The sequence below is a fragment of the Lampetra fluviatilis genome, chromosome 78 (assembly GCF_964198595.1).
Source record: "Lampetra fluviatilis chromosome 78, kcLamFluv1.1, whole genome shotgun sequence".
In the NCBI taxonomy this organism is placed as follows: Eukaryota; Metazoa; Chordata; class Hyperoartia; order Petromyzontiformes; family Petromyzontidae; genus Lampetra; species Lampetra fluviatilis.
Window position 1 is genome coordinate 2,127,642 of NC_136352.1, and position 24,329 is coordinate 2,151,970.

Sequence of the window (24,329 nt, forward strand, 5' to 3'; positions counted from 1 at the left end):
ATAAAAAAAATGAAAACTAAACTAAATCATGACGTTTCAGGCGCAACACAAGCGTCCTTCATCAGGTGGGAAAGCATGGCCTGCTGCTGATGCAGACTGTTTTATTTTAATTTAATTTAGTTGTTTTCATTTGTTTTATTTCTTACCTACGGGACTTTACCGGAAAAACCAAAGAGTATGAATCCTTGCAGTCACGAAAGCTTCAAATCTATTGTGGAGTTGTACACCCCGAGCTGCCAGTGCTATTCAGGGGCCTCAAATCAAATGTTTCGCTCCGGATAATCGCTGCAAAGTATGACCTGTGTTTTGATTTAGTGTGCTGATCTTAAAGGTGCATTGAAAAATTATAATACTCCGATTGATGCTCCTGCTGTTGTGGAGTGACTCATGCAGCCAGCTATGGCTGCAGGGTTTTGGTAGTACATGTTGTTTATGTCATATTGTGAAAATTCCGTCACAGTTCCTATGATCACTGTTTCATTGCTTTCATGGCTTTATTTTGGTGATTTCGAAAAGTTTATTGGTTTAGCCATGTTTGTTTGTTGGAGTACAGAGTAAGACTAATGGCCTTAATCTAAGTTGTCTTGTGGTTGTTGTTGTTTGACTTGTATCCCACTGGAATTTTTGCACACAGCGTTGGTGTACGGTGATTTCTTTTTTCTGCAATATTTAGCTGTCTTTTCTTGGATTTTCTGTTTGCACTTAGTCACATATTTACTTTAAGATGTTTTCTTGTTCCTGTTTTTTTTTTGTTGCGGTTGCACCCGATTCAAGAGCCGAATGGCTCACAGGGTTATACCTAATACATGAACTTAAACTTGTGTTGTACCCCGCTAGTGACGTCATGTCATCTCCTGCTGCCGCGTGACGTCACGGATACCAGGAAGCTGCCGATCCGCGCGCGCTCTCACTGAGATCCGAGGTGAGAAGTTCACATCGTGGTTGTTGTTGTTGTTGTTTACTCAGGTAGAGCCTCGCTCCTCTCTCGTAGGGATATCAATTGAGTAGCAGCGAGTATGGAATCGATTTCCAGGTTGGGACATTACAACGCGGGGCCTTGCCTCCTGCCCTCGCCTGGTTGCATTTGCTTTAATTCTCTGCTTAAGTTTAATTTGTCTTCACCTGGCTCACTACTTTGAAACTTTGTTTCTTTTAAATATTTCTACAGTTTTTTTATCTTACCAAGGCCAAGCCCACTTCAGCTGCTATACCGCTCTTGTTTTCAGAAGCGACCTGCTCACAGCAAAGTGGCTTATCAACGTGTGGAAATGTCTGTCGGTCAAATCTTCTTATATATAAAAGTCTTCGCGTGCTCGCGCTTGCGGGGGATTTGGCTCTCGGACGGTGGGCTGAACGGAGAAAAATATTTGACAGGCGGCATGCCCTAAGCCCCGCGGTGGGAATAGGCTATTCCGTTTTCCAATCCGTAAACTTTAAAGTAGTTTAATTAACACATTTGTGCCGTTTCTATGATTCATTATTTACTTATTGCGCCACATCGATCGTACCAAGTGACGCTAATTGCGTGGGGGGGGGACCCTGTTAAGTGGTGCGCGTTCACTCGAGCTCATGGGGACATTTTATTTTACGTGTTTAACAAGGAATAGATATACACATCACGCTGCCGATTTCTCTTCACAGTGTGATGTCCTCTTCCCCCCGCCACCCCAATGCGTGCAGTTACTGATATAAAGTCCTTAGATATTAATTTAATGTTATTAAAGCGGTTACATAGTATTATTCTGGCGAGGGCAGGGGGATGGTGGGGGGGGGCGAGGGTAGTGGCCCAGCCCGCAGCCTGGCAATATCTCACCTCCTCTGGCTTGCCAATCTGGCGAGGCCGCGAGCTCTGCACGGGACGAGGCGTTACTACGCCAATGTAAAGTACTATTTTATTCAATCTTTCGCTAAGAACTCAGGTTTATTGCTTTCTATTATTAAACAAATACATTTAGAAATATTACAATGATAATGTTTGTGTACACATAACAACTCGGCTTCATTCTTTACTATTATTAAACTAATAAGTTGCTTAATACTCTATTACTATTATAATGTTCGTGTGCAGAAACTACATGCGTGTGCCTAAAGTCGATGTCTGTGTGTGTGAGTCCATTTGTGTTTGTGTGCGTGTAAGTCGATGGGTTTCTACGTGTGTGGGTCCATGTCTGTGTGTAAGTTCATGTGTGTGTCTGTCTTTTTCAAACGGACAACGCCCCGTGTGTGTGTGTACGTACAATTGTTTGTGTGTGTGTGTCAGTCCATTTGTGTGCGTATCTGTCGCTGTGTGTGTTTTAGTCCACGTGTGTGTAAGTCCATACGTGTGTGTTTCACTCGATTGTGTGTGTAAGTCAATGTGTGTGTGTGAGTCGATGTGTGTGCTTGGCTCGTCCGGCAAAACAACCTCCTACCTCCTCGCGGTGCCGGACGGGCAACACTGTCGTGGGCAGTGCTGTGGGGGGAGGGCCAATGCCCATTGGCCTCTCCCCTCATGGCGTCTGTGACCACCACAGTGGCTAAACGGGGGCTCTGGACGGGTGCGAGGGGCTGGTAACCCCTCCACCTTCAATTAACCACCACTAAACTACGAATTAAACATAAACCTGTAATTAATAAGCTTGTGCCGGAGGCCCCGGGGGGTCAGGCTTTTATGACGTCTCCTGGCCAAACCCCATTTGGCGGAGCCAGGAGATTGAATTTTAACCCTCGGGGCTTCTCCAGAAACAACGAAAAACCATTGCGGATGGCCACGTGGAATGTTCGAACGCTCACTGCGGAGGAGAGGCTGCCACTCCTCTGTCGGGAGCTGGACCGGTACCGCCTGGATCTCTGTGGCATTCAGGAGGTCCGGTGGACCGGTTCTGGCTCCTGCCACCATGAGGGGTGGACAGTCCTCTACTCGGGGCAGGAGACTGCCAAACAACAGGGTGTGGCTCTTCTTCTGAACAAAAGAATGAAGGGGGCGTGGGAGCGTGGCGGTGAGGTGTGGGAAGCTGTAAGCCCCAGGATACTTTGGGCTCGCCTTCCCATCAACCAGAGGCGAGGAGTGGTGGTCGTGGTTACTTATGCCCCCACCGAAGACGAACATCCGTGGAGGGATGCAGGCAAAGCCGATGAGTCGGACGCTTTCTATGACCTCCTGTCACAGGTGCTGGCTAAAGTGGCCACTCGGGACAGAGTCATCTTGTTGGGTGACTTCAATGCCCGAGTTGGTCATGATGCTGGCACCTGGTCTGGAGTGATTGGAAGGCATGGGCCAGATCAGCTCAATAATAACGGTAGGAGGCTGCTAGATTTTTGTGCAGCCCATGGGCTTGTAATTACCAACACGCTCTTCCGGCATCGGCGCATCCACACAACATCATGGATGCATGCCGGGTCCAAGCAAGAACATCTGCTGGACTACATAGTGACGGACCAGCGGATGCGAGCCCATGTCCTTGACACCAGGACCTACCGTGGAGCGGATCTGCCCTCTGACCATCGACTAGTCATCTGTAAGATGCGCCTGCCACTCTTCCACTCCGGTGGTGGGTGTACACCCAGGATCCCATTCCAACCAAAAGTGGCCTGGTCTAAGTTAGCTGATGAAAGTTGCAAGCGAGAATTTCATCATCGCTTGCAGCTGGGGTTGGCATCGTCCCCCACTCCACCTGATGTCGAGGGTAAATGGGCGAGGTTTAAGACTGTGACTCATGCAGCTGCAATGGCTGCTTTGGGTACGCGGTCCAGACCTCCCCGGGAACCCTGGCTGACGGAGGAGGTGTTCAGGTTAATTGAGAAAAAGCGACAGGCCCACTCTCATCGCCTACAGCATCCCACGTCAGAGAATGAGGAGGTTTACCGCAGCCTTCGCTCGGAGGTTCGGAGAGCCGTAAGGCGCTGTAAGGATGGGTGGTGGTCGCGGGTTGCTGAGGAGATGGAGTCTGCCTCAGTGGCCCGCGATCACAAATCACTATTTAACTCCATCAAAAAAGTAACCTGCAGCGCCACACCTATTACCATCATTAGAGGAAAAAACGGTGATCCAATCTCCGACCCCCAGGAACTGGTTTGCAGATTTGCTGAGCATTTCTGTGAGGTCCTGGGGGAGGGAAAATCTCTCAGCCAGGAAAACATCATGGCACAAAGTGGGGATAACCCTGCTGAGGCTGCGGTGCCTCAAATATTGGAAGAGGTCACCCCCTGTGAGTGGCTGGCTGAGGTGCCAGCTGTTGAGGAAGTACTGAGGGCGATCCGGAGTCTGAGACCAGGGAAGGCACCGGGCAGAGATGATCTCCCAAGCGAAATGCTGAGGGAGGGTGGCGTTTGTGCACAGACTGCCCTATATGACATCATAACAACAGTCTGGACCACTGGACGGGTTCCGCAGGACTGGAAGGATGCCCTGGTGGTCCCCCTCTTTAAGAAGGGGGACCGTACCGACTGTAACAACTACAGGGGCATCTCACTCCTCAGTGTGCCGGGTAAGGTCCTGGCAAGGATTATTCAACATCGCCTTGCTAGGCACGCTGAGGAGAGGCTTGCGGAGCCCCAATGCGGTTTCAGGAAAGGGCGGTCCTGCACAGATGCCATATTTTCTGTCCGTCTGCTACAGCAGAGGTGTAGGGAATTCCAAAAAGACCTACATCTCTGCTTTATTGACCTGGTCAAGGCCTATGATACCATCAGTCGGACTGGGCTCTGGGTTGTTCTTCGTGCTTTCGGAGTCCCTGACCCTCTGCTCACGATCATTAAGGACCTTCATGATGGTGAGCGGGCCCGGGTAAAACTACGTGGCCGGGAGTCGGAGCCTTTCCCTGTACACCTTGGGGTGCGACAGGGATGTCCTCTGGCTCCCACATTATTTAACATCTATTTCGACTGCGTAGTTCGTGAAGCCTTCAATAGCTGTACCGGGGGAATTACCATTTGGTACAGATATAATGGGAGGCTGATCGACGCCCGGGTGCGATCAAGGGATGGCTCCCTATTGGTCAACCACGTTATGTATGCCGATGATTTGGTAATAGCTGCTCATTCAGAAGAGGAGTTGGAGACGCTGCTGCTGAGACTGGAGCGTGCCACTAAGAGGTGGGGCCTTACCATCAGCCCCACCAAAACTAAGCACCTGCCTGGGTATTTTGTACCATCTGGCACTCCACCCCCACAACTCCCAATCGGTGATGGGGCAGTTGTGGAGAGAGTGGAGAGTTTCCCATACCTGGGCAGTGTGCTTATGACCGGCTCCAGTTTATCAGCAGAGGTCTCACTCCGAATCAGTCGAGCGGCAATATCTTTTCATCGGTTGCGTAACGCTGTGTGGAAGCTACCTGGTCTGTCGCTCCGCACGAAGCTTCAGGTCTTCTCGGCCACGGTCATTCCCTCCCTTCTCTACGCTTGCGAAACGTGGACCCCCCTAGTGGAGCATCTTCGCCGGTTGGAAACATTTAGGCTGGCCTGCCTACGATCCATCCTGGGTTTAACCAGGCTGGATTGTGTGAGGAGCTCACAAGTCCTTGAAAGATCTGGGCAAAGTCCTATCAGTGAGCTCCTCCGGCAGGCAAGGCTGCGTTGGCTGGGTCATGTAGCCCGCATGCCCAGCCACCGCATGCCTAAACAGCTTTTGTTCGGCCGGATCGAGGGGGCTAAACGGGCGCGGCACGGGCTAGAGAAGAGATGGAGTGATGTGGTACAGGAGGACGTGGAGCTGAGTGGACTTGCCGATGACTGGTACCAGCGGTGTCAAGATCGGCCTCAGTGGAGGAGGCTCGTGAAGGACGCTACTGGGCAGTTGGAGGCAGTCGCCCTCCAACAACAACGGAGGGCGGAGGAGCGACGCTCACAACAACGAGCGGAGCGCTGGGTGGCTAAAGCACAGCAAGTTGGCACAGTAGGGGGCACAGGTGGTGCATCAGCCACTCGTCTCGGTCATCTCGGTCAGTCGACCCGTGGCACCTGGGTCTGCCCCGTGACCTCCTGCCAGCGGGCGTTCGACACTTCACGTGGCCTCAGGGTGCACATGGCCTGGCACAAGCGTCGTGGTGACGTCACCGCCACTTAGTGGCGAATGGCGGTTGTTGTTGTTGTTGTGCTTGGCTCCATCTGAGTGTGTAAGTCAATGTGCGTTTGTGTGTCTGTGTGTCAGTCGATGTGTGTGTTGATCCATGTGTGTGTATCTAAAGTAGATGTCTGTGTGTCACAGTCCATATGTCTATGGGTGTGTAGGGAAATGTGTGTGTCAGTCTATGTAAGTGTGTAAGTCCATATGTGTGTGTGTCTTAGTCGATATGTGTGTGGAAGTACATGTGTGTTTACATCAATGTGTTTGTGAGTCCACGTATGTCTGTGTGTGAGTCGATGTGTGTGAGTCACTGTATGTGTGTACGTCGATATATGTGTTTGTAACTCCATGTGTGTGTATCTAAAGTGCATGTCTATGCGTGTGTGAGTCCATATGTGTGTGTGTGTAAGTCCATGTCTTTGTGTGTGTGAGTCGATATGTCTGTGTGTCAGTCCATGGCCGTCTGTGTTAGTCGCTTTGTGTGCATGGCTCCATGTCATTCAGTGTAAGTCCATTTCTTTGCATGTCTGTAGGTCCATGTGTGTATGTGAGTGAATGTATGTGCTTTATTGACCTGCTCAAGGCCTATGATACCATCAGTAGGCCTGGCCTCTGGGTTGTTCTTCATGCTTTCGGAGTCCCTCAAATTTTGCTCACGATCCTTAAGGACCTTCATGTTGGTGAGCGGCCCCTCGTCAAACTACGTAGCCGTCAGTCAGAGCCATTCCCTCTACACCTTGGGGTGTGACAGGAATGTCCTCTGGCTCCACATTATTTAACATATCTTTTTACCACGTAGTTCGTGAAGACTTCAATGGCTGTTCCCGAGGAATTACCATATGGTACAGATACAATGGGAGGTTGATCGATGCCCGGGTGCAGTCAAGGGATGCCTCCCTATTGCTCAACCATGTTATGTATGCCGATGCTCTGGTGATTGCTGCTCACTGCGGCTGAACCTGGAGCATGCCACTAAGAGGTGGGGCCTTACCATTAGCCCCACCAAAACTAAGCACCTGCCTGCGTATTTTGTACCATCGAACAATCCACCCCCACAACTCACAATTGGTGATGCGGCAGTTGTGGAGAGATTGCCGAGATTCCAATACCTGCCCAGTGTGCTCATGACCGGCTCCGGTTTAACAGCAGAGGTCTCACTCCAAATCAGTGGAGCGGCATTATCTTTTCATCAGTTGCGTAATGCTGTGTGGAAGCTACCTGGTCTTTCGCTTCGCATGAAGCTCCAGGTCTTCTCGGCCACGGTAATTCCCTCCCTTCTCTACGCTTGCGAAACATGCACCCCCCTAATGGAACATCTTTGCCAGTTAGAAACATTTAGGCAGGCCTGCTAACGATCCTTTCGTGGATTTAACCATATATGTGTGTGTGTGCGTCTAAGTTGATGTGTTTCTACGTGTGTGGGTCAATGTATGTGTGTAAGTCCATGTGTGTATCTTCCTTTTTCGCCCGAGCAACGCCGGGTACTTACCGCTAGTACTCTAAACGCGTGGTGATGTTGACTCTAAATGTGGAGGGGAAAACCCTGAGGATCCGGAGGAAAATCCACGCGACCACGGGGAGAGAGACACGCAAATTCCAAATACACATCCTTAATACAGGTTTGTTTGGGTTAGATCGCGTAAATATATAAATGTGTCGGTAAACCCGACACAGGCAACTAGTAAGGTCACGTAAACAGAATATGGCCAATTCGTCATTAGTACAGCACTACACCGGTTGTGTGTTACAGAGCCAAGCAACAACATTTACAATCTGAGTAGGACGTTTGGCAGTAATTACAACCAGCTTCATCAGGCGACAGCCAAATGTTGTGGCTTGGCTCTGTGGGAAGTTAAATCGGGTCGTTGGGTTTATGGCGCAGCACGCTAACCATTGCACTACCGCTCCCCACTCATGAACAAACATCATCGAAATTACAGTATTTATTCAATACTTGCTAAGTTACCTGGCTTTGCATAGGGTCTCAGTAATCAATCATTAAGAGTAATGTCTTGCCATGCTGGCTTTATTAGAATTATTGAATTCTGCCAATGAAGTTTGTAAATGTGTGTATATTGTCACGGTTTTTTAGTTGTGATATATAAACGCAGGGCCTATTTGTTTCATAAATGACATCTTTTAAATTCGTTGCCCTTGGAGAGCTTAAGGATAGACAATGATGGATGTTTTGCCATCTGGTGGGTTTAATCGAATGAAGCTTCAATTTTGGCATTGGTGTCGACAGCAAATTGGTGGATGAGCTCTTTGCATCTCAAGAAGAGATTGAAACTGCCGTTTCGCACCATGATCCTGAAGGCAAAGAAGTCCCTGGTGGAAATATTTTTTTGTGTTGGCAAGCCTGTTGCTGGGTCAGTTTGGCGAAGTAGGAAATTGTAGCCATCATCACCTTGCCAGAAAATCAGTACACATTGAAGAGCATCATTGGATCGGTGTGTTTCGTTTCTGTGTAGGGTATTGCTCCTCAGTTGCAAGACGATGCCTCGAGTGACATGTTGTTCAGCTGTCAGAATGACAGCGACTTGAGATGTTGTGAGTGCATTTAAGCAGCAGTCATGTTGACCATGTGGAGTTTAGTGGGCATGAATGACAACATTGTACTCTGAAGTAATCTTCTCCATGGCGCACTTGAAACTGTAAACATAAGAGTGTTACTTGTAGAGCATCTCTTGCCACAGCAATAGGACTTGCGTCTTGGTGTTGATGACATATTAGCAATGCTGGTGAGCCTGTCTAGTACTGTCAAACATGCAAGTAGATCTGTGGTAATGTAGGTAGGTTATTCGGTAGTGGCAGCAGACTGCTAATGCGATTGTGTACCTGGCCCTGCACTTTAAATGTGGGTATGTAGCCAGATGTCGGGATTACCGTATTTTCCCGCATATACAGTGAGGGAAAAAAGTATTAGATCCCCTGCTGATTTTATACGTTTGCCCACTGACAAATAAAGTCTATAATTTTAATGGTAGGTTTATTTGAACAGTGAGAGACAGAATAACAACAACAAAATCCAGAAAAACGCATGTCAAAAATGTTATATATTGATTTGCATTTGAATGACTGGTGCCAGGAGTGTAGATCGGCCTCTGTGGAGGAGGCCCATGAGGTATGCTGCAGGGCAGTTAATAGATATTTGCTCTGCAACAACAATGAGGTTGGAAGAGTGACGCCCACATAAATAGGTGGAACGCTGGGTTCCTAAAACCCAGCCAGACGGTGGGGAGCACAGCTGGTTCATCTGTCAGTCATCCCTTGACACCTGCATCATTCCCATTACCTGCTGAGGAATCCACACTTTAATGGCCTTAAATGGCACCGATCATGGCATGAGCAATGTGATAAGATTACTTGCAATTCATCATGAATGGTGGATGTTTTGTTCATATAATATTAGCGGGAAGTACCTGGCGTTGCCCGGGGATAAAATCTATTTCAAAACTTCTCTTAAAAACATAACATATACATACACAAGTACTAAGCTGTTGTAAAAGCCCGGTGTTCTGTTTGTCCATTTGTCCATCAACAAAATTATGAAAGGCTTGAAGTCCTGAATCCAAAAGTAATAGAAAAGTGGCAGGTAAATAGTTGATCTATAAGGTTACTGAAAATTGTCGACCTCAAAAAATATGTTTACCCCTCCGTAGGCATAGAAACCTACACACCCTACATACAATAGAGTGAGTAGTATCGAGTGACTCTATAGTAGTATCTGGCTCTACAATAGTAGCTGGCTCTACAGTAGTATCTACTGACTGTATAGTCGTATCTTTTGACCCTACAGTAGTATCTACTGACTCTACAGTAGTATCTACTGACTCAACAGTAGTATCTACCGAGTCTATAGTTGTAACTACTAACTGTATAGTAGTATTTGTCGACTTTATAGTAGTAAAGACTGACTCTACAGCATTATTTAATGATGATAGTATACCATAGAGCTCTATACCATAGAGCTTGTTGTTTTTCAGATCATCACCACCTAGCCAGTGAACTGGAACACGTACACCAAGCCAAGATGAATGGATATTCAGACTACACAATCCGTAAAGCTATCACCCCAACCGTTGGGAAAGAACCATCTCAGGACCAAATCAAAACCATCACCTTGCCATATATAGCAGGGGTCACCAATTTTGTTTCCAAAATCATGAGCAAACACAAGCTCCATGTTCGATTTAACACAGTACATAACATTTGTGATCTGATCCCATCTGTGGGATCAGATCTAAAATACCCCGGCGGCTACAAACTAAGCTGTGCCTGCGGCAGCAGTTGCATTGGGGAAACTAAGCGACATGTCTCGGACCGGGTTCGTGAACATAAGGCAGATCTGAAACACGATAGGAGCAATACCTCAGCTGTGGCTGATCATTATTTTAACGCTGTGGGCATACACTAAATAGATTTTGCCAAGACGACGGTACTCTGCAAACCCACTGGCTATCAGCAAAGATTTGTCCATGAAGCCATCCAGATATATAAAAACAGACACAATTTCAAACGAGAAGATGGGTACAAACTGAGTAATCACTGGAAGGACATTATTAACCAGTGTAGGTCATAACTGGCGGTGTTGTTCCCTTCCTACCTACCTATGTTAGCAGTTATTTTCGACTCTCTGAGGTACATTCACGACCACAGCCACCATTAGCCGTGTTAGTAAATTCCGGCTTGCCATCCTTTTCCACCTCCATGTGGTGATGATCCTTTCCGAGCTCTCTTTAGCTTGCATTTACAAGCAAATATCTCACAATACAATGGCCACCCCCACAGCTTAGTTTATCAAGATTTTTCCTATCTTACATTTACATGCAAATTTCATCTCTAGCCCCGCCCACTGACCCTTGGGCTACACCCATCTCAAACCTTTATAACTCCCTGCCTTAGCAGCGCTCCCGCTATATATTTTTTCCTGCTTCAGCAGCTCTCATCTGATGATGAATGCTTGTGTTGCGATCGAAACGTCATGAAATTGTGATTATTTTTTTATTATTTTCCTATCTATGTGGCTTTACCGAAAGACCCAAAGAATATGACTAGTAGTATCTACTGAATCTATACTCGTATGTATTGACTGTATAGTAGTACAGTGATACCTTGGTTCACGAACTTAATTCGTGAACTGACTCTGGTCGCGAACCGAATTCGTCGTGAACCGAGGCGCATTTTCCCATAGGGTTCAATGTAAATCCGGTTAATCCGTTCTGACCTTTTTTTTTTGGTTTTTGAAGCACAAAAATATGAAACAAATTACAATACACATTAGTACTGTACAGTATAGTAATGTATAAAGAGAGAACACTAACCTTGCTTGAGATGACTTCAGTAAGCACTCAAACGGGTGAACTGTACAATACAGTAAGTACAGTATTGTACAGTACAGTAGTACAGTACTGTATGTGCTAAAAAGCACACCAAAAAGCAAAAAGTCACTCAAAGTGTCTTCACAGTACTCACAGTACTTCTTTCTGTGTCTCTTCTTCTCTCCACGATCTTCCTACAGGAAGTCACGACCATGTGACAGCCTGGAAATAGCATTAAAATGGCCACGGCTCCTGTTCGTGAACCGAAGCGGAGTTCGTGAACCGGAGAATATTTTTATGAACTTTTCTGTTCGTGAACCGAGTTGTTTGTGAACAGAAGCGTTCGTGAACCGAGGTATCACTGTAACTACTGCATCTATAGTCATATCTATTGACTCTATAGTAGTATCCACTGACTATAGTAGTAACTAATAACTCGACAGTAGTATCTGCTTACTCTATAACAGTAGCTTCTATCGACTTTGCAGCAGTATCTACCAACTCTACAGTAGTATCTACCAACTCTATAGTAACTACTGACGTAGTATATAGTAATTCTACAGTAGTTTCTAATGACTGCAGTAGCATCTCCCGACTCGATAGCACTACTATCACTACAGTAGTATGTACTGGCTGTAGCAGTAGCTACTATCACTACAGTAGTATGTGCTGTCTGTAGTAGTAGCTACTATCACTACAGTAGTATGCCCTGGCTGTAGTAATAGCTATACTGACTATAGCAGTACGTATTGGCTGTAGTAGTAGCTATATTAACTCTATAGCAGTGTCTACTGGATGTAGTAGTAGCTATACTAACTTTATAGCAGTGTGTACTGGCAATAGTAGTAGTGTAACTAACTCTATAATAGTAATCTTTGCTTCTTTCGATTAAGTCATGTAGATAGAAAATAATAATAAAAATTAAGTGAATAATAACGTAAATAAAAAAAATAACCGTTAATGTTAACTGTAGCCTGCTTATAAAATTTTGTGAGTGTACTGGCAGTCTATAACGTAGACTGTAGAAATGGTTATTAAGAACCAATAATAAGTCTACATTATAGACTGCCAGTACACTCACCCAGCTTAATAACCATTGCTACAGTCTACATTATACACTGCCAGTACACTCACCCAGCTTAATAACCATTGCTACAGTCTACATTATAGACTGCCAGTACACTCACCCAGCTTAATAACCATTGCTACAGTCAACATTATAGACTGCCAGTACACTCACCAAACTTAATAAGCAAGCTACAGTCTACATTATAGACTGCCAGTACACTCACCGAGGTTAAGAACCATGCTACAGTCTACATTATAGACTGCCAGTACAATCACCCAACTGAATAATCATTGCTACAGTCTACGTTATAGACTGCCAGTACGCTCACCGAGGTTAAGAACCATTGCTATAGTTTACATTATAGACTGCCTGTACACTTACTCCGATTAAGAACCAGGGTAGTCTACATTAGTGTTTTTTGGTTTTTATATTTTTACTATTTCTATTTTCATTCACATTTTTTTATTTTTCTATTTACGTGACTTTAACTAAAGAACCAATAATATAGTACTTAACAGTGCCGTGGTGAGGCCTAGCCCCCAGCCTCGCCGAGATTTCCCAGCCGTCAGAGGTGAAACCTTGGCAGGCTGGGGCTGGGCTGTTACCCCACCTCCCCCTCTCCCGCCATCCCCCTGCCCGCGCTACAGTAGTTATCTATGGACTATAGTAATATCATCTACCGATTCTATAGTAGTAACTGCACACATTGGGGTGGCGGGGGACATCACAGTGTGAAAATTTTACCTCAGTCCTGTGTATTTATTTTCATTTTGAACGCCAATGAAAAATGCCCCCCTCCACCGTTAGCGTGTGTGCATTGCTAGGGGCAACCACGGGTCAGCTGTCTTGCGCATGCGCAGATGTGTGCTTTGGTGCGTGCTCAGCGTAGTAATATAATAATTCACCTTCTTGGTTCTTTCGGTAAAGTCACGTAGAACGTGACGGTAAAGTCACGTAGAACGTGACTTTACCGAAAGAACCAAGAAGATGAATCCCTGCAGTCACGAAAGCTTTAAATCGAAATTTAATATAATAATTAATAGTACTACTAAATTTTTATATCATGGGACCTCCTTCGCCTTTTGACGTCCTCTGGTCTAACACTGTTTGAGACTAGGCTCGAAAGAAAGCTGTCTCTGGTGTGGACCAATCAGCTTCAAAGACAATGCATATACTATCAGAGCATGTTTTTTTTGCATTTTGACCACAAGTTTACGTGGTTAATGCAGACGTGATTCCTTGCAAAAGGTTTCAGCTTGGTGTTTTAACATCTTAACACCCGTTTTGTTGCCAGAAAAAAGGGGAAAACCTTTTCTCATACTAAATTGTTAATTTAACTACTTTCAAGTTGACGGACGCAAAATACGAATAGCGCTGGCTCACCACGGGGCGTGGTTCCCAGGTACTTTTTAAAACGTTCACCCCACGGTTCGTGAGTCAAATGATCCATGTGAAATGTATGTGTATTTGAGAGTTTATCTTGGGGATCTGTGGCACTGTTATTTTACTGCATTATGAACTCAACAATTAGTTTGATTATCGCTGACAGCAAACATGATTGATAAGTGAAAGCTGAACTTATTGTGGGCCTCTGCTATGTTGATTGATCTTAAAATAATTACATGGTGAAGTGAGGAAGCATTAATACTGAGCAGATGAAGGTGGCCCGGCATGGTTCTGGACACACCACATCTTTTTACCATGCCAGTGTGTGACAGTGTCAAGTTTGTATTAGCAGTGAAGTATATTAACTATTGAACACGGAGGTTAAATCAAAACAATAGTTTATTTTAGTTTTCCTCTGGAACTTTTTGTAAGAATGGAAACAGTCAAGAAATTAACACAGCATTTTTGCTGCTGAAGTTTGATCTGTTCATTCAAGCAAATCTGAGCCTGGCTTCACACCTCTAAGTTGCGATTGAACATTAATTTATGCATTTCTGCAGAATACAAATAGTATTATTTTAAACAGCCTTTGCTATGTTAGCTGAATTTTACTTTTATAAATATGTAGTGACTGTGATTGTCACTGTGGTGCCGGGCTTACGAAGCCACGGCGGATAATGTGTTTACATTATGTGTAGCCCGCTTACGGTGCGTAGTTCCAGCCCTAGCGGGGCTCGGAGGAGCGCTAATCAGTGCGGAGGCACCGCGAGCAGTGTGCGGTGCGGGCTCCCGGTGAGGGAGCGAGAGGGAGTGTCAGCCAGCCAGGGTTACGTTGGGGCATGATAAGTTGGTTGACCTGCTGACACGTGACCGTATGATAGTGGAGGGGGGGCACTGGTGGACGGGGGCCGCTGGGCAGTCACATGGTCTAAAAGAGCTCTCGGGAGCCTTCGAGAAAGAGCCGGAGAGATCTGGAAGGTGGGCGGGGCAAAGGGCGGAGCCAGCCCCAGCCCAGGGGGATATAACGGGGCCCCGTGAGGGGCTCGTGGTTCTTCGTGTGCTGGTGTGAAGAAGATCCACGTCGTGGAGAAGAAGCCTCGAGCCACGCGTTCCGGGACCCAGCTTTTGGTCCGGGCCGGGATAGCGAACCGTGTCTAGTTCTGTCATAGCGTGGCTAGATGGGCATTCAATACCCGAGTGTAGGTTGTGTGATGTTATGTTTAAGTTGCTGGAATAAATAGTGTTGCTCCCAAGAAAACTTCTGCAACTCATTTGGACTCACTACAAATATTCCTTTTGTAGCCAGGCTGCCGAAATTGTGTTTGGTGTTTTGGGTTAACATTTATTTTGAAGATACTAGTGCCTCCAGGCATATTTATAACCATTTGCCCTCTCATTGTGTGCCCTAATAGCCCGTGTGATGAATTGGGGAATATCTTGAATATATGAATAAATACAGATGTGTAAGTCATGTGTGACGGTATATATATTCATTCCTTTGTGCCTTGATACTGACGTAGATGGTGTGGATATTTTTTTCTGTCTGCAGCTGACGCTTCTTCTGACGCTTCCTCAGCAGAATTGGTCTGATGGAGCAAAGGCACTCAGCGCAACTTGGTACAAAAAGACAACAATGGGACCATTATGCAAACATCATGGATTGTGCTGGAAGTGTGATATGGCACCAGAGAACTCAAAGAGGAGAGAAACCCTTCAAGTGCACTGTGTGTAAGAAGGCATTTTCATGGTCATCAGTTCTTCAAAAACACCGGAGAACACACACGGGCGAGAAACCCTTCAGGTGTAGTGTGTGTGGGAAGGCATATTCAGATTCATCTGTTCTTAAAAGACACCAGAGAACACACACAGGAGAGAAACCCTTCAGGTGTAGTGTGTGTGGCAAGACATTTTCATATTCATCTGCCCTTAAAAGACACCAGAGAACACACACGGGAGAGAAATCCTTCAGGTGCACTCTGTGCGGAAAGCCCTTTGCAGAGTCATCACATCTTAAAGAACACCAGAGAACACACACAGGAGAGAAACCTTTCAAGTGCACTGTTTGTGAGAAGGCATTTGCACAGTCATCACATCTTAACATACATCAGAGAACACACACCGAAAATAAACATTTCAAGTGCACTGTGTGTGAGAAGGCATTTGCTCAATCATCAGGTCTTCAGATCCACCAGAGAACACACACAGGAGAGAAACCCTTCAAGTGCAGTGTATGTGGGAAGGCATTTGCACAGTCACCACATCTTCATAGACACCAGAGAACACACAGGCATCAGAAGATCCCCAAGGAGTGTAGTCTGAAATCGACTTGTGAAAGTCAAAGTACTGCAATGAACCCATCCCTCCTGAAAAAAGAACCAGAAGTGAATTCCAGCTTGGAGACTATGAAATGTATCAAGGTGGATTTTGAAGAGGCGACAGTGAAGAGCGAAGAAGTGAAGGTGAAATGTGAAGATGAAGATTCAACTCTAAAATCGGACCTTCACATCGATGGAGGCAACGTGAAGCAGGAGGAGAATTCTGACTGTGAGGCAGAGCGAAGCAACTCCCAGCAGTTTGTGGAAGTGGAGGTGTGGGTAGACTTCTTAGACAATACAAAGCCAAATAGAGACCCTGTAGATGTGTAAGCCTGAGACAACGAAGCTCCATTAGATTTGCCTTTGTCACAGGCCTTTAATGAAAGAATGTGGAGTTGAACACCCAATTCCTAGGTTCAACCTGCAGAGTAAGAGCTGCCAGTATTTGCGGACCTGTGGGTTGGGTAGATCTGTAACTAGGAGCGAGAGCCAAAAAGCTCCCAACCATTCACTATTTTATAATAATATTAGCATTCATATGGTGCTTGCTTAATCGCCTCAGCAACTCGGAGTTTTGTATCATATCTCATCACAAACACTCGAAGAGCACGCCTTTTGGCATCCTCTGGTCTAACACGGTTTGATACTAGTATCGAAAGAAAGCTGTCTGGTGTGGACCAATCAGTTTCAAAGACAATGCATATATTATCAGAGTGTTTTTTGTTTGCATTCTGACCCCAAGTATTGTGGTTGATGCAGACAAGATTCCTTGTAAAAGGTTCAGTTTGGTGTTTTAACATCTCAACACCTGATTTGTTGCCATAAAAAGGGGACAACCTATTCTCACTCGAAGAGCATGTTGTATATATGCCTTGTGTATTGTTAGGGGCAACCACGGGTCAGCTGTATCGCGCATGTGCAGATGTGTGCTTTGGCGCGCGCTCAGCGTAGTAATATAATAATTAATAGTACTAAATTGTTATATCATGGGACCTCCTTCGCCTTTTGGCGTCCTCTGGTCTAACACTGAGACTAGGCTCGAAAGAAAGCTGTCTCTGGTGTGGACCAATCAGTTTCATTATCAGAGTATGTTTTTTGTTTGCATTCTGACCACAAGTATTGTGGTTAATGCAGACATGATTCCTCAAAAGATTTCAGTTTGGTGTTTTAACATCTCAACACCTGTTTCCAGAAAAAAGGAGAAAACCTATTCTCACTCAAAGAGCATGTTGTGTCTATGCCTTTTCCAAAAATGTATATTAAGAGTGATTCGGCCTATTTTTTTGTAATAATTTTGATCGGGATGTAGCGCTGGGGCATGGAAAGGGTGAGTCCCCCCCACCCCTGCTGCCTCCTGCCTTGCCACACAAAAGACAGCTGGAGGATAATTACTCACAAGCCCGTTTGGGAAGTCATAAAATGTAATAAAAAACGGCAAACCCAAGGGGGGGCTAATGAGATTCTGCTGGAAATCCCCAGTTGACTTCAAGAGAAGGCTGCCATAAAGGAAACAATGGACAATAAAACAAACATAAGACGGAAACAGCAGGGGTCACCAACCTCCCTTGGACAGCAAAATCCACCCAAGGGCAGTTAATCATTATGAGCTGTTGGGTTTTAAAAATACAACAGTAAAGTTCGAAGCTTAGCTCTACCTTTAACCTCAGGATATAAAAATATAATTTGAGAATAATAAGCACGGTTCTCTGGTGATACAGACTGGGAAAAGTTTAATAAAATCCTCGGAAAATCTTTGGTAACAACTATGGTTGTCCACAAATCTTGGTGACACATGAACCAAATAGTAATTATGAACGTATTAGACCTAGAGTCATTCAGAAGAGATACAATGCGAAATATGTCAATCACACACAACCAAGATAATATGTATTCCAAGGGATGAGAGCCTCACCAACCGCCTTTGTCTTCCAGTAGCTAATAGCACATGTTAGCAGTAAATTATGTATGCAGGGGGGCGCCTCCCCCTAATATATCAAATACCACGCCAGAATTCCAAACCGCGACGTGAGTGCTGTGAACGCTGCTCAAAACGTGCTTCGAGTCACTTGCAGAGTCAAAACTGCGGAAAGTGGTACGGTACCAATCTGTAAGAGGTGTAAAATATGTTTTGTTTACTTCCAACCCTTGATGAGAGGACGGAATACATGGCGACAGCAAGCACACTCGTGCACAATAGGTCACGACTTCAAACGCCACAGCGCCCCTTTTTGAGAGAGACTGCAAGTCTGATGCGAAAAAAAATTTACACTTCCAACCTGTGGTGGGACCGTGGGGAACGCTGCCCAAAACTTGCACAGAAACATGGCGGTAATGAAGACATCCAGACAACAAACAGCTCAAGCGACTTCAAAAGGAAAACAGCTGCCCCTTTGTGAGAAGAAAAAGCCCGAGGTGGAAAAATGCAGATATTAGCAAGAACAGAAATCAGTACTTCTCAAAGAATCGGCCAACTGCAACTGTGGAGAAGTCCAAACCATCAAGCACATCACCTATGAATGCTCCATCCATGCACATCTTGGCGGTCTGGATGAGGAACCTTTGTGTAGTGACATCGGGGATGTCACTGTGCGATGTCCTTACATCGCGGACAGCACTGGGAGGGTTTGCTGTGTGATGCCAGGTCTCGCACAGCACTGCGTGCGATGCACCGTCATCGCGTACACCCCGTAGGCGGGTGTAGTACCAGCCCTAATGGGGCTTGGTGTGCGCTGGGATAGCGCGGGCACCACGCAGAGCGTGTAGTGCGGGTCCCCAGAAGGGGGAGTGGGAGAGTGTCAGCCCAGGGGCAGGGTTGCCCTGGGCCATGGCACTCTGGTTGACCCCGTAGGCACGTGATCCGATGTGTCCATAGAGAGGCCCCCAGGTGGGGGGGGCTAGGGGGTGATCACGTGTCTGGGGAGTGCTCTCGAGGGGGATCGATAGGGCACTAGAACGCTCGAGAAGGCAGGCGAGGCCGAGGATGGAGCTGGCCCCGACCCGGGAGGATATAAGGTGGGTCCCTGAGAGGGACCTGGGTCGCTGCATTCTACATGCAGCAACATCCACGTCCTACAAGCTGGAAGCTCTACGTGGTCGGGACCCGAGTGAGGGTCAGACCCTTTGTAGCTGTAACTCCTGCATATAGGGTAGTTAGCTGGGTGGTCACCACCCGAGGTGTATCTGGTAAAGGGGCAGTTACCCCTTTTGTGTTACGTGTTGATGTTACAATAAATGTGTTGCCTCTAAAGAACAACATCTGCGACTCAGTTGGACTCACTAGATTTGCATTCCTTTATGACGATCATTAAAAATAAAAACTTGCTTTTCACAATGCCACACAAAAGAAGAAGTACTGTGAGTCAGGCTCCAGGGATTGCCCTCATGACTGGCAAATTGATAGGGAGCTCTGCATCAGCAGAAGCTGCGCATCACAGAGTTTTTTTTTATTGAGAGAGACTGCCAGCCAAGGCTGGTGCTCGCAGTATTACAATACAAATGTGGGGAAGAGTGCCGTAGCATTACTATTCCCGGTGACGAGGTCGCTGTGGACGGCCAACACGATCATAGAGTGACAATCGTTCCGATTGTGCTCTGATCAAAGTCAAACCTTAGAGGGAAAACTGGTGGAACCACTATTCGTGAGAGTGCCCCTTTAAATCGCAACCCACAGGCGAAGTTTAATTGAGGGTTGGATCAGAGACTGACATGGAACGATAGAACTCGATCTGTAGCGTGTCTTCTCTGCAACGCGAGTCATACAGACAACTGGTTACAAACGCCATGAGGGGAAAGGCCAATCTAAATTGGCCCTCCCCCCCACGGCACTGCCTACCACAGCATTGCCAGCACCACGAGGAGGTAGGGGGTTGTTTTTTCGCAAGAAGATGACAACACACCCACAACACGCATATTGGTACTAATAAGATTGTTCCAAAAAGTTATCTTTGTTTCAAAAAGGGTTGCGCTTAACTATTAGTTGATCGTGAAAAGCATTGTTCTGTCCCTTGAGATACACGAATACGGTCGTTTAGAAATATTTTAGTCACATGTTTTCATTCATTGCATAACCTTGGCAATGAAACACTAAACATTTATAAGCATCTTCTTGGTTCTTTCGGTAAAGTCACGTATCTTTCCGACAGCCCTGTTCTTCACCTGAGGACGGCTGTTTGCGTTGTGGCCGAAACGTCGTGAGAATTGTATTTTATTATGTTTTATTTGTATTATTTTATTATTTCCCTTCTACGTGACTTTACCGAAAGAACCAAGAAGATTAATCCCTGCAGTCACGAAAGCTTTAAATCGAAATTTACAAGCATCTTTGTTACGAATCTACACACTTGTATATGTCAGGTCTTAAAAATTAATAAAAATTTAAATAGAATGAAAATTGGGAAATATGTAATTATCCAAATGTATTTAATTGTGCACATAATTTATGCTAATTATTGATGTGTAATTGTATTGAACTATGAAAATGTATGCGATTATGCTAATGTGTGCAGTTATGATAATTAGGCTCTGTCTTGTTGTCTAGGGTCGGGAGCTGGCACTCAGTGTAGAATAACTTTGAGGGATACTTTTTCTGTCAGCGCCGGACTCGTACTCGGTGACGTATTTTATGGCTACCATGTGTTGTCAAATTGTTGGAAGACAAAGGCGGCCGGGGAGGCTCTGATTCCGTGGAATACATATTATCTGGTCTTGTGTATTTTACCTATTTTTCTTGTAGTCCTTATGAGTTACCCCCGGTCTAATATCTCGTGGTTATTATTTAGTTTATGTTTAACCAAAATTCGTAATACCCCTCGTTACCACCACTATTCCGACGGTTTTGCTAAGCTGTGTTCTCAGTCCGTGTCACCAGGTATCGGTGTTTTATTCTAGAGTTATATTTCGATATCCGGATAGCTTAGTTTAGACTTAAGCTTTCGTGATTGCCGGAATTCATATTCCCTGGTTCTCTTGGTAAAGTCACGTAGATAGAAAGATACAATCTTTTTTCTTTCTTTCTTCTTTTCTTTCTTCTTATACATAAAAGTATCCACGCGCGCGCTTGCGAGGGATTTGGCTCTCGGACGGTGGGCTTCACGTCGAAAAAAAATTGCCGGTCACGTCCGTCACCTTTAAATTTGTTAAATTAGCGAGTTTGTGGGGTTTCGACATATTTATTTTTTGCACGACATTGACCGTACCAACTCACGCCAATTGCGTGGGGGGGGGGGCAGACCCTCATGCAATCAATATACACAACGCTGCGGCTAATTCTTCACAGTGTGATGTCCTCTTCGCCCCCCCCCCCCCCCCAACACGATGCGTGCAGTTACTGCTATAAAGTCCTTAGATATTAATATTATTACAGTGCTTACATTGTATTAAAAGGCTCGATTTAGTTATTTATTGCGCGACATCGGCCGTACCAACTCACACCAATTGGGTGGGGGGCCGACCCTGCCAAGTCATGCGCGTTCGGTCGAGCTCACTGTACTGCCAGCCTTTCATGTCGATTGTATTCTGCTTTTTCAGCTGCTGCCTGTATTGCCAGATTTTTTATATCCACTGGAGCAATGCTTACGTCATTGAGTCGGCATACTTGCAGTGTATAATCTAGACTAGCCTGCTTCTCAACTTACCTGTGCGTAATGCTGCTATTTCATGTACACTTATTTCATATTTTTTTCTTCTATGCATTTCTATTATTTCGATTGTTCACGTCCCGCAGTGTACTGATAAGTAGTACTGCGATGCTGATAGCTGTGCCACCATCGGGGATTGCTGTGCACGTCGATCTGTGTGTGTGTGTGAGTCGATGTGCGTGTTTGAGTCCATATGTGTGTGCGTGTAGGTCCATGCATCTATGTGTAAGTCCATGCGTGTGTCTTTTTAGAACGGACAACGCCCGATGTGTCTGTGTTTACGTCGATGTGTTTGTGTGTGTCAGTCCAAGTGTGCGTCTCGGTCCATGTGTGTGTATCAGTCGCTGTGTGTGTAAGTCGACGTCCGGCAAAACAACCCCCTACCTCCTCGTGGTTCTGGACGGGCAATTCTGTCGTAGACAGTGCTGTGGGGGGAGGGCCAATGTCGATTGGCCTCTCCCCTCATGGCGTCTGTGACTACCACAGTGGCTAAACGGGGGCTCTGGACGGGTGCGAGGGGCTGGTAACCCCTCCACCTTCAATGAATTACCACGAAACCAGAAATTAAATATGTAACTGATAAGCTTGTGCCGGATGCCTCGGGGGGACAGGCGTCTATGATGTCTCCTGGCCAACCCCCAATTGGCAGAGCCAGGAGATTGAATCTTTACCCTCGGGGCTCCTCCAGAAACAACGAAAAACCACTTCGTGTGGCCACGTGGAATGTTCGAACGCTCACTGCGGAGGAGAGGCTGCCACTCCTCTGTCGGGAGCTGGACCGGTACCGCCTGGATCTCTGTGGCATTCAGGACGTCCGGTGGACCGGTTCTGGCTCCTGCCACCATGAGAGGTGGACAGTCCTCTACTCGGGGCAGGAGACTGCTAAACAACAGGGTGTGGCTCTTCTTCTGAACAAAATAATGAAGGGGGCATGGGAGCGTGGCGGTGAGGTATGGGAAGTTGTAAGCCCCAGGCTACTTTGGGCTCGCCTTCCCATCAACCGGAGGCGAGGAGTGGTGGTCGTGGTTACTTATGCCCCCACCGAAGACGAACATCCGTGGAGGGATGCAGGCAAAGCCGATGAGTCAGATGCCTTCTATGACCTGTCATAGGTGCTGGCTAAAGTGGCCACTCGGGATAGAGTAATCTTGTTGGGTGACTTCAATGCCCGAGTTGGTCATGCTACTGGCACCTGGTCTGGAGTGATTGGAGGGCATGGGCCAGATCAGCTCAATAACAACTGGAAGGAGGCTGCTAGATTTTTGTGCAGCCCATGGGCTTGTAATTAACTACACGCTCTTCCAGCATCGGCGCATCCACACAACATCATGGATGCATGCCGGGTCCAAGCAACAACATCTGCTGGACTACATAGTGATGGACCAGCGGATGCGAGCCCATGTCCTTGACACCAGGACCTACCGTGGAGCTGATCTGCCCTCTGACCATCGACTAGTCATTTGTAAGATACGCCTGCCATTCTTCCACTCCGGTGGTGGGTGTACACCCAGGACCCCATTCCAACCAAAATTGGCCTGGTCTCAGCTGATGAAAGTTGCAAGCGAGAATTTCATCATCGCTTGCGGCTGGGGTTGGCAACGTCCCCCCCTCCTGATGTCGAGGGTAAATAGGCGAGGTTTAGGACTGTGACTCGTGCAGCTGCAATGGCTGCTTTGGGTACGCGGTCCAGACCTCCCTAGAGACCCTGTCTGACAGAGGAAGTGTTCAGGATAGTTTAGAAAAAGCGACAGGCCCACTCTCATTGGCTACAGCATCCCACGTCAGAGAATGAGGAGGCTTACCGCAGCCTTCACTCGGAGGTTCGGAGAGCCATAAGTGACTGCAAGGATGGGTGGTGGTCGCGGGTTGCTGAGGAGATGGAGTCTGCCTCAGTGGCCCACGATCACAAATCACTTTTTAACTCCATAAAAAAAGTAACCTGCAGCGCCACACCGATTACTATCATTAGGGGAAAAAACGGTGATCCAATCTCCGACCCCCAGGAACAGGTTTTCAGATTTGATGAGCATTTCTTTGAGGTCCTGGGGAAGGGGAAATCCCTCAGCCAGGAAAACATCATGGCACAAAGTGGGGATGACCCTGCTGAGGCTGCGGTGACTCAAATATTGGAAGTCACCCCCTGTGAGTGGCTGGCTGAGGTTCCATCTATTGAGGAAGGCGATCCAGAGTCTGAGACCAGGAAAGGCACCGGGCAGAGATGATCTCCCAAGCGAAATGCTGAGGGAGGGTGGCGTTTGTGCACAGACTGCCCTATATGACATCATAACAGCAGTCTGGACCACTGGACGGGTTCAGCAGGATTGGAAAGATGCCCTGGTGGTCCCCCTCTTTAAGAAGGGGGACCGCACAGACCATAACAACTACAGGGGCATCTCACTCCTCAGTGTGCCGGGAGAGGTCCTGTCAAGGGTTATTCAACATCGCCTTGCTAGGCACGCTGAGGAGAGGCGTGCGGAGCCCCAATGCGGTTTCAGGAAAGGGCGGTCCTGCACAGATGCCATATTTTGTGTTTGTCTGCTACAGCAGAGGTCTAGAGAA

General features: G+C 46.6%; 1 protein-coding gene across 1 annotated transcript; it reads left to right on the forward strand.

Annotated features, from left to right (window-relative positions):
* The first annotated feature begins 880 nt into the window (after positions 1–880).
* On the forward strand, positions 881–19,307 carry LOC144953563 (uncharacterized). The gene is made up of 2 exons (XM_078884144.1): positions 881–922; positions 15,396–19,307. Exon 2 carries the CDS (start codon positions 15,409–15,411, stop codon positions 16,462–16,464), a length of 1,056 nt encoding a protein of 351 aa, XP_078740270.1. The 5' UTR covers positions 881–922; positions 15,396–15,408; the 3' UTR covers positions 16,465–19,307.
* The last annotated feature ends 5,022 nt before the right edge of the window (positions 19,308–24,329 follow it).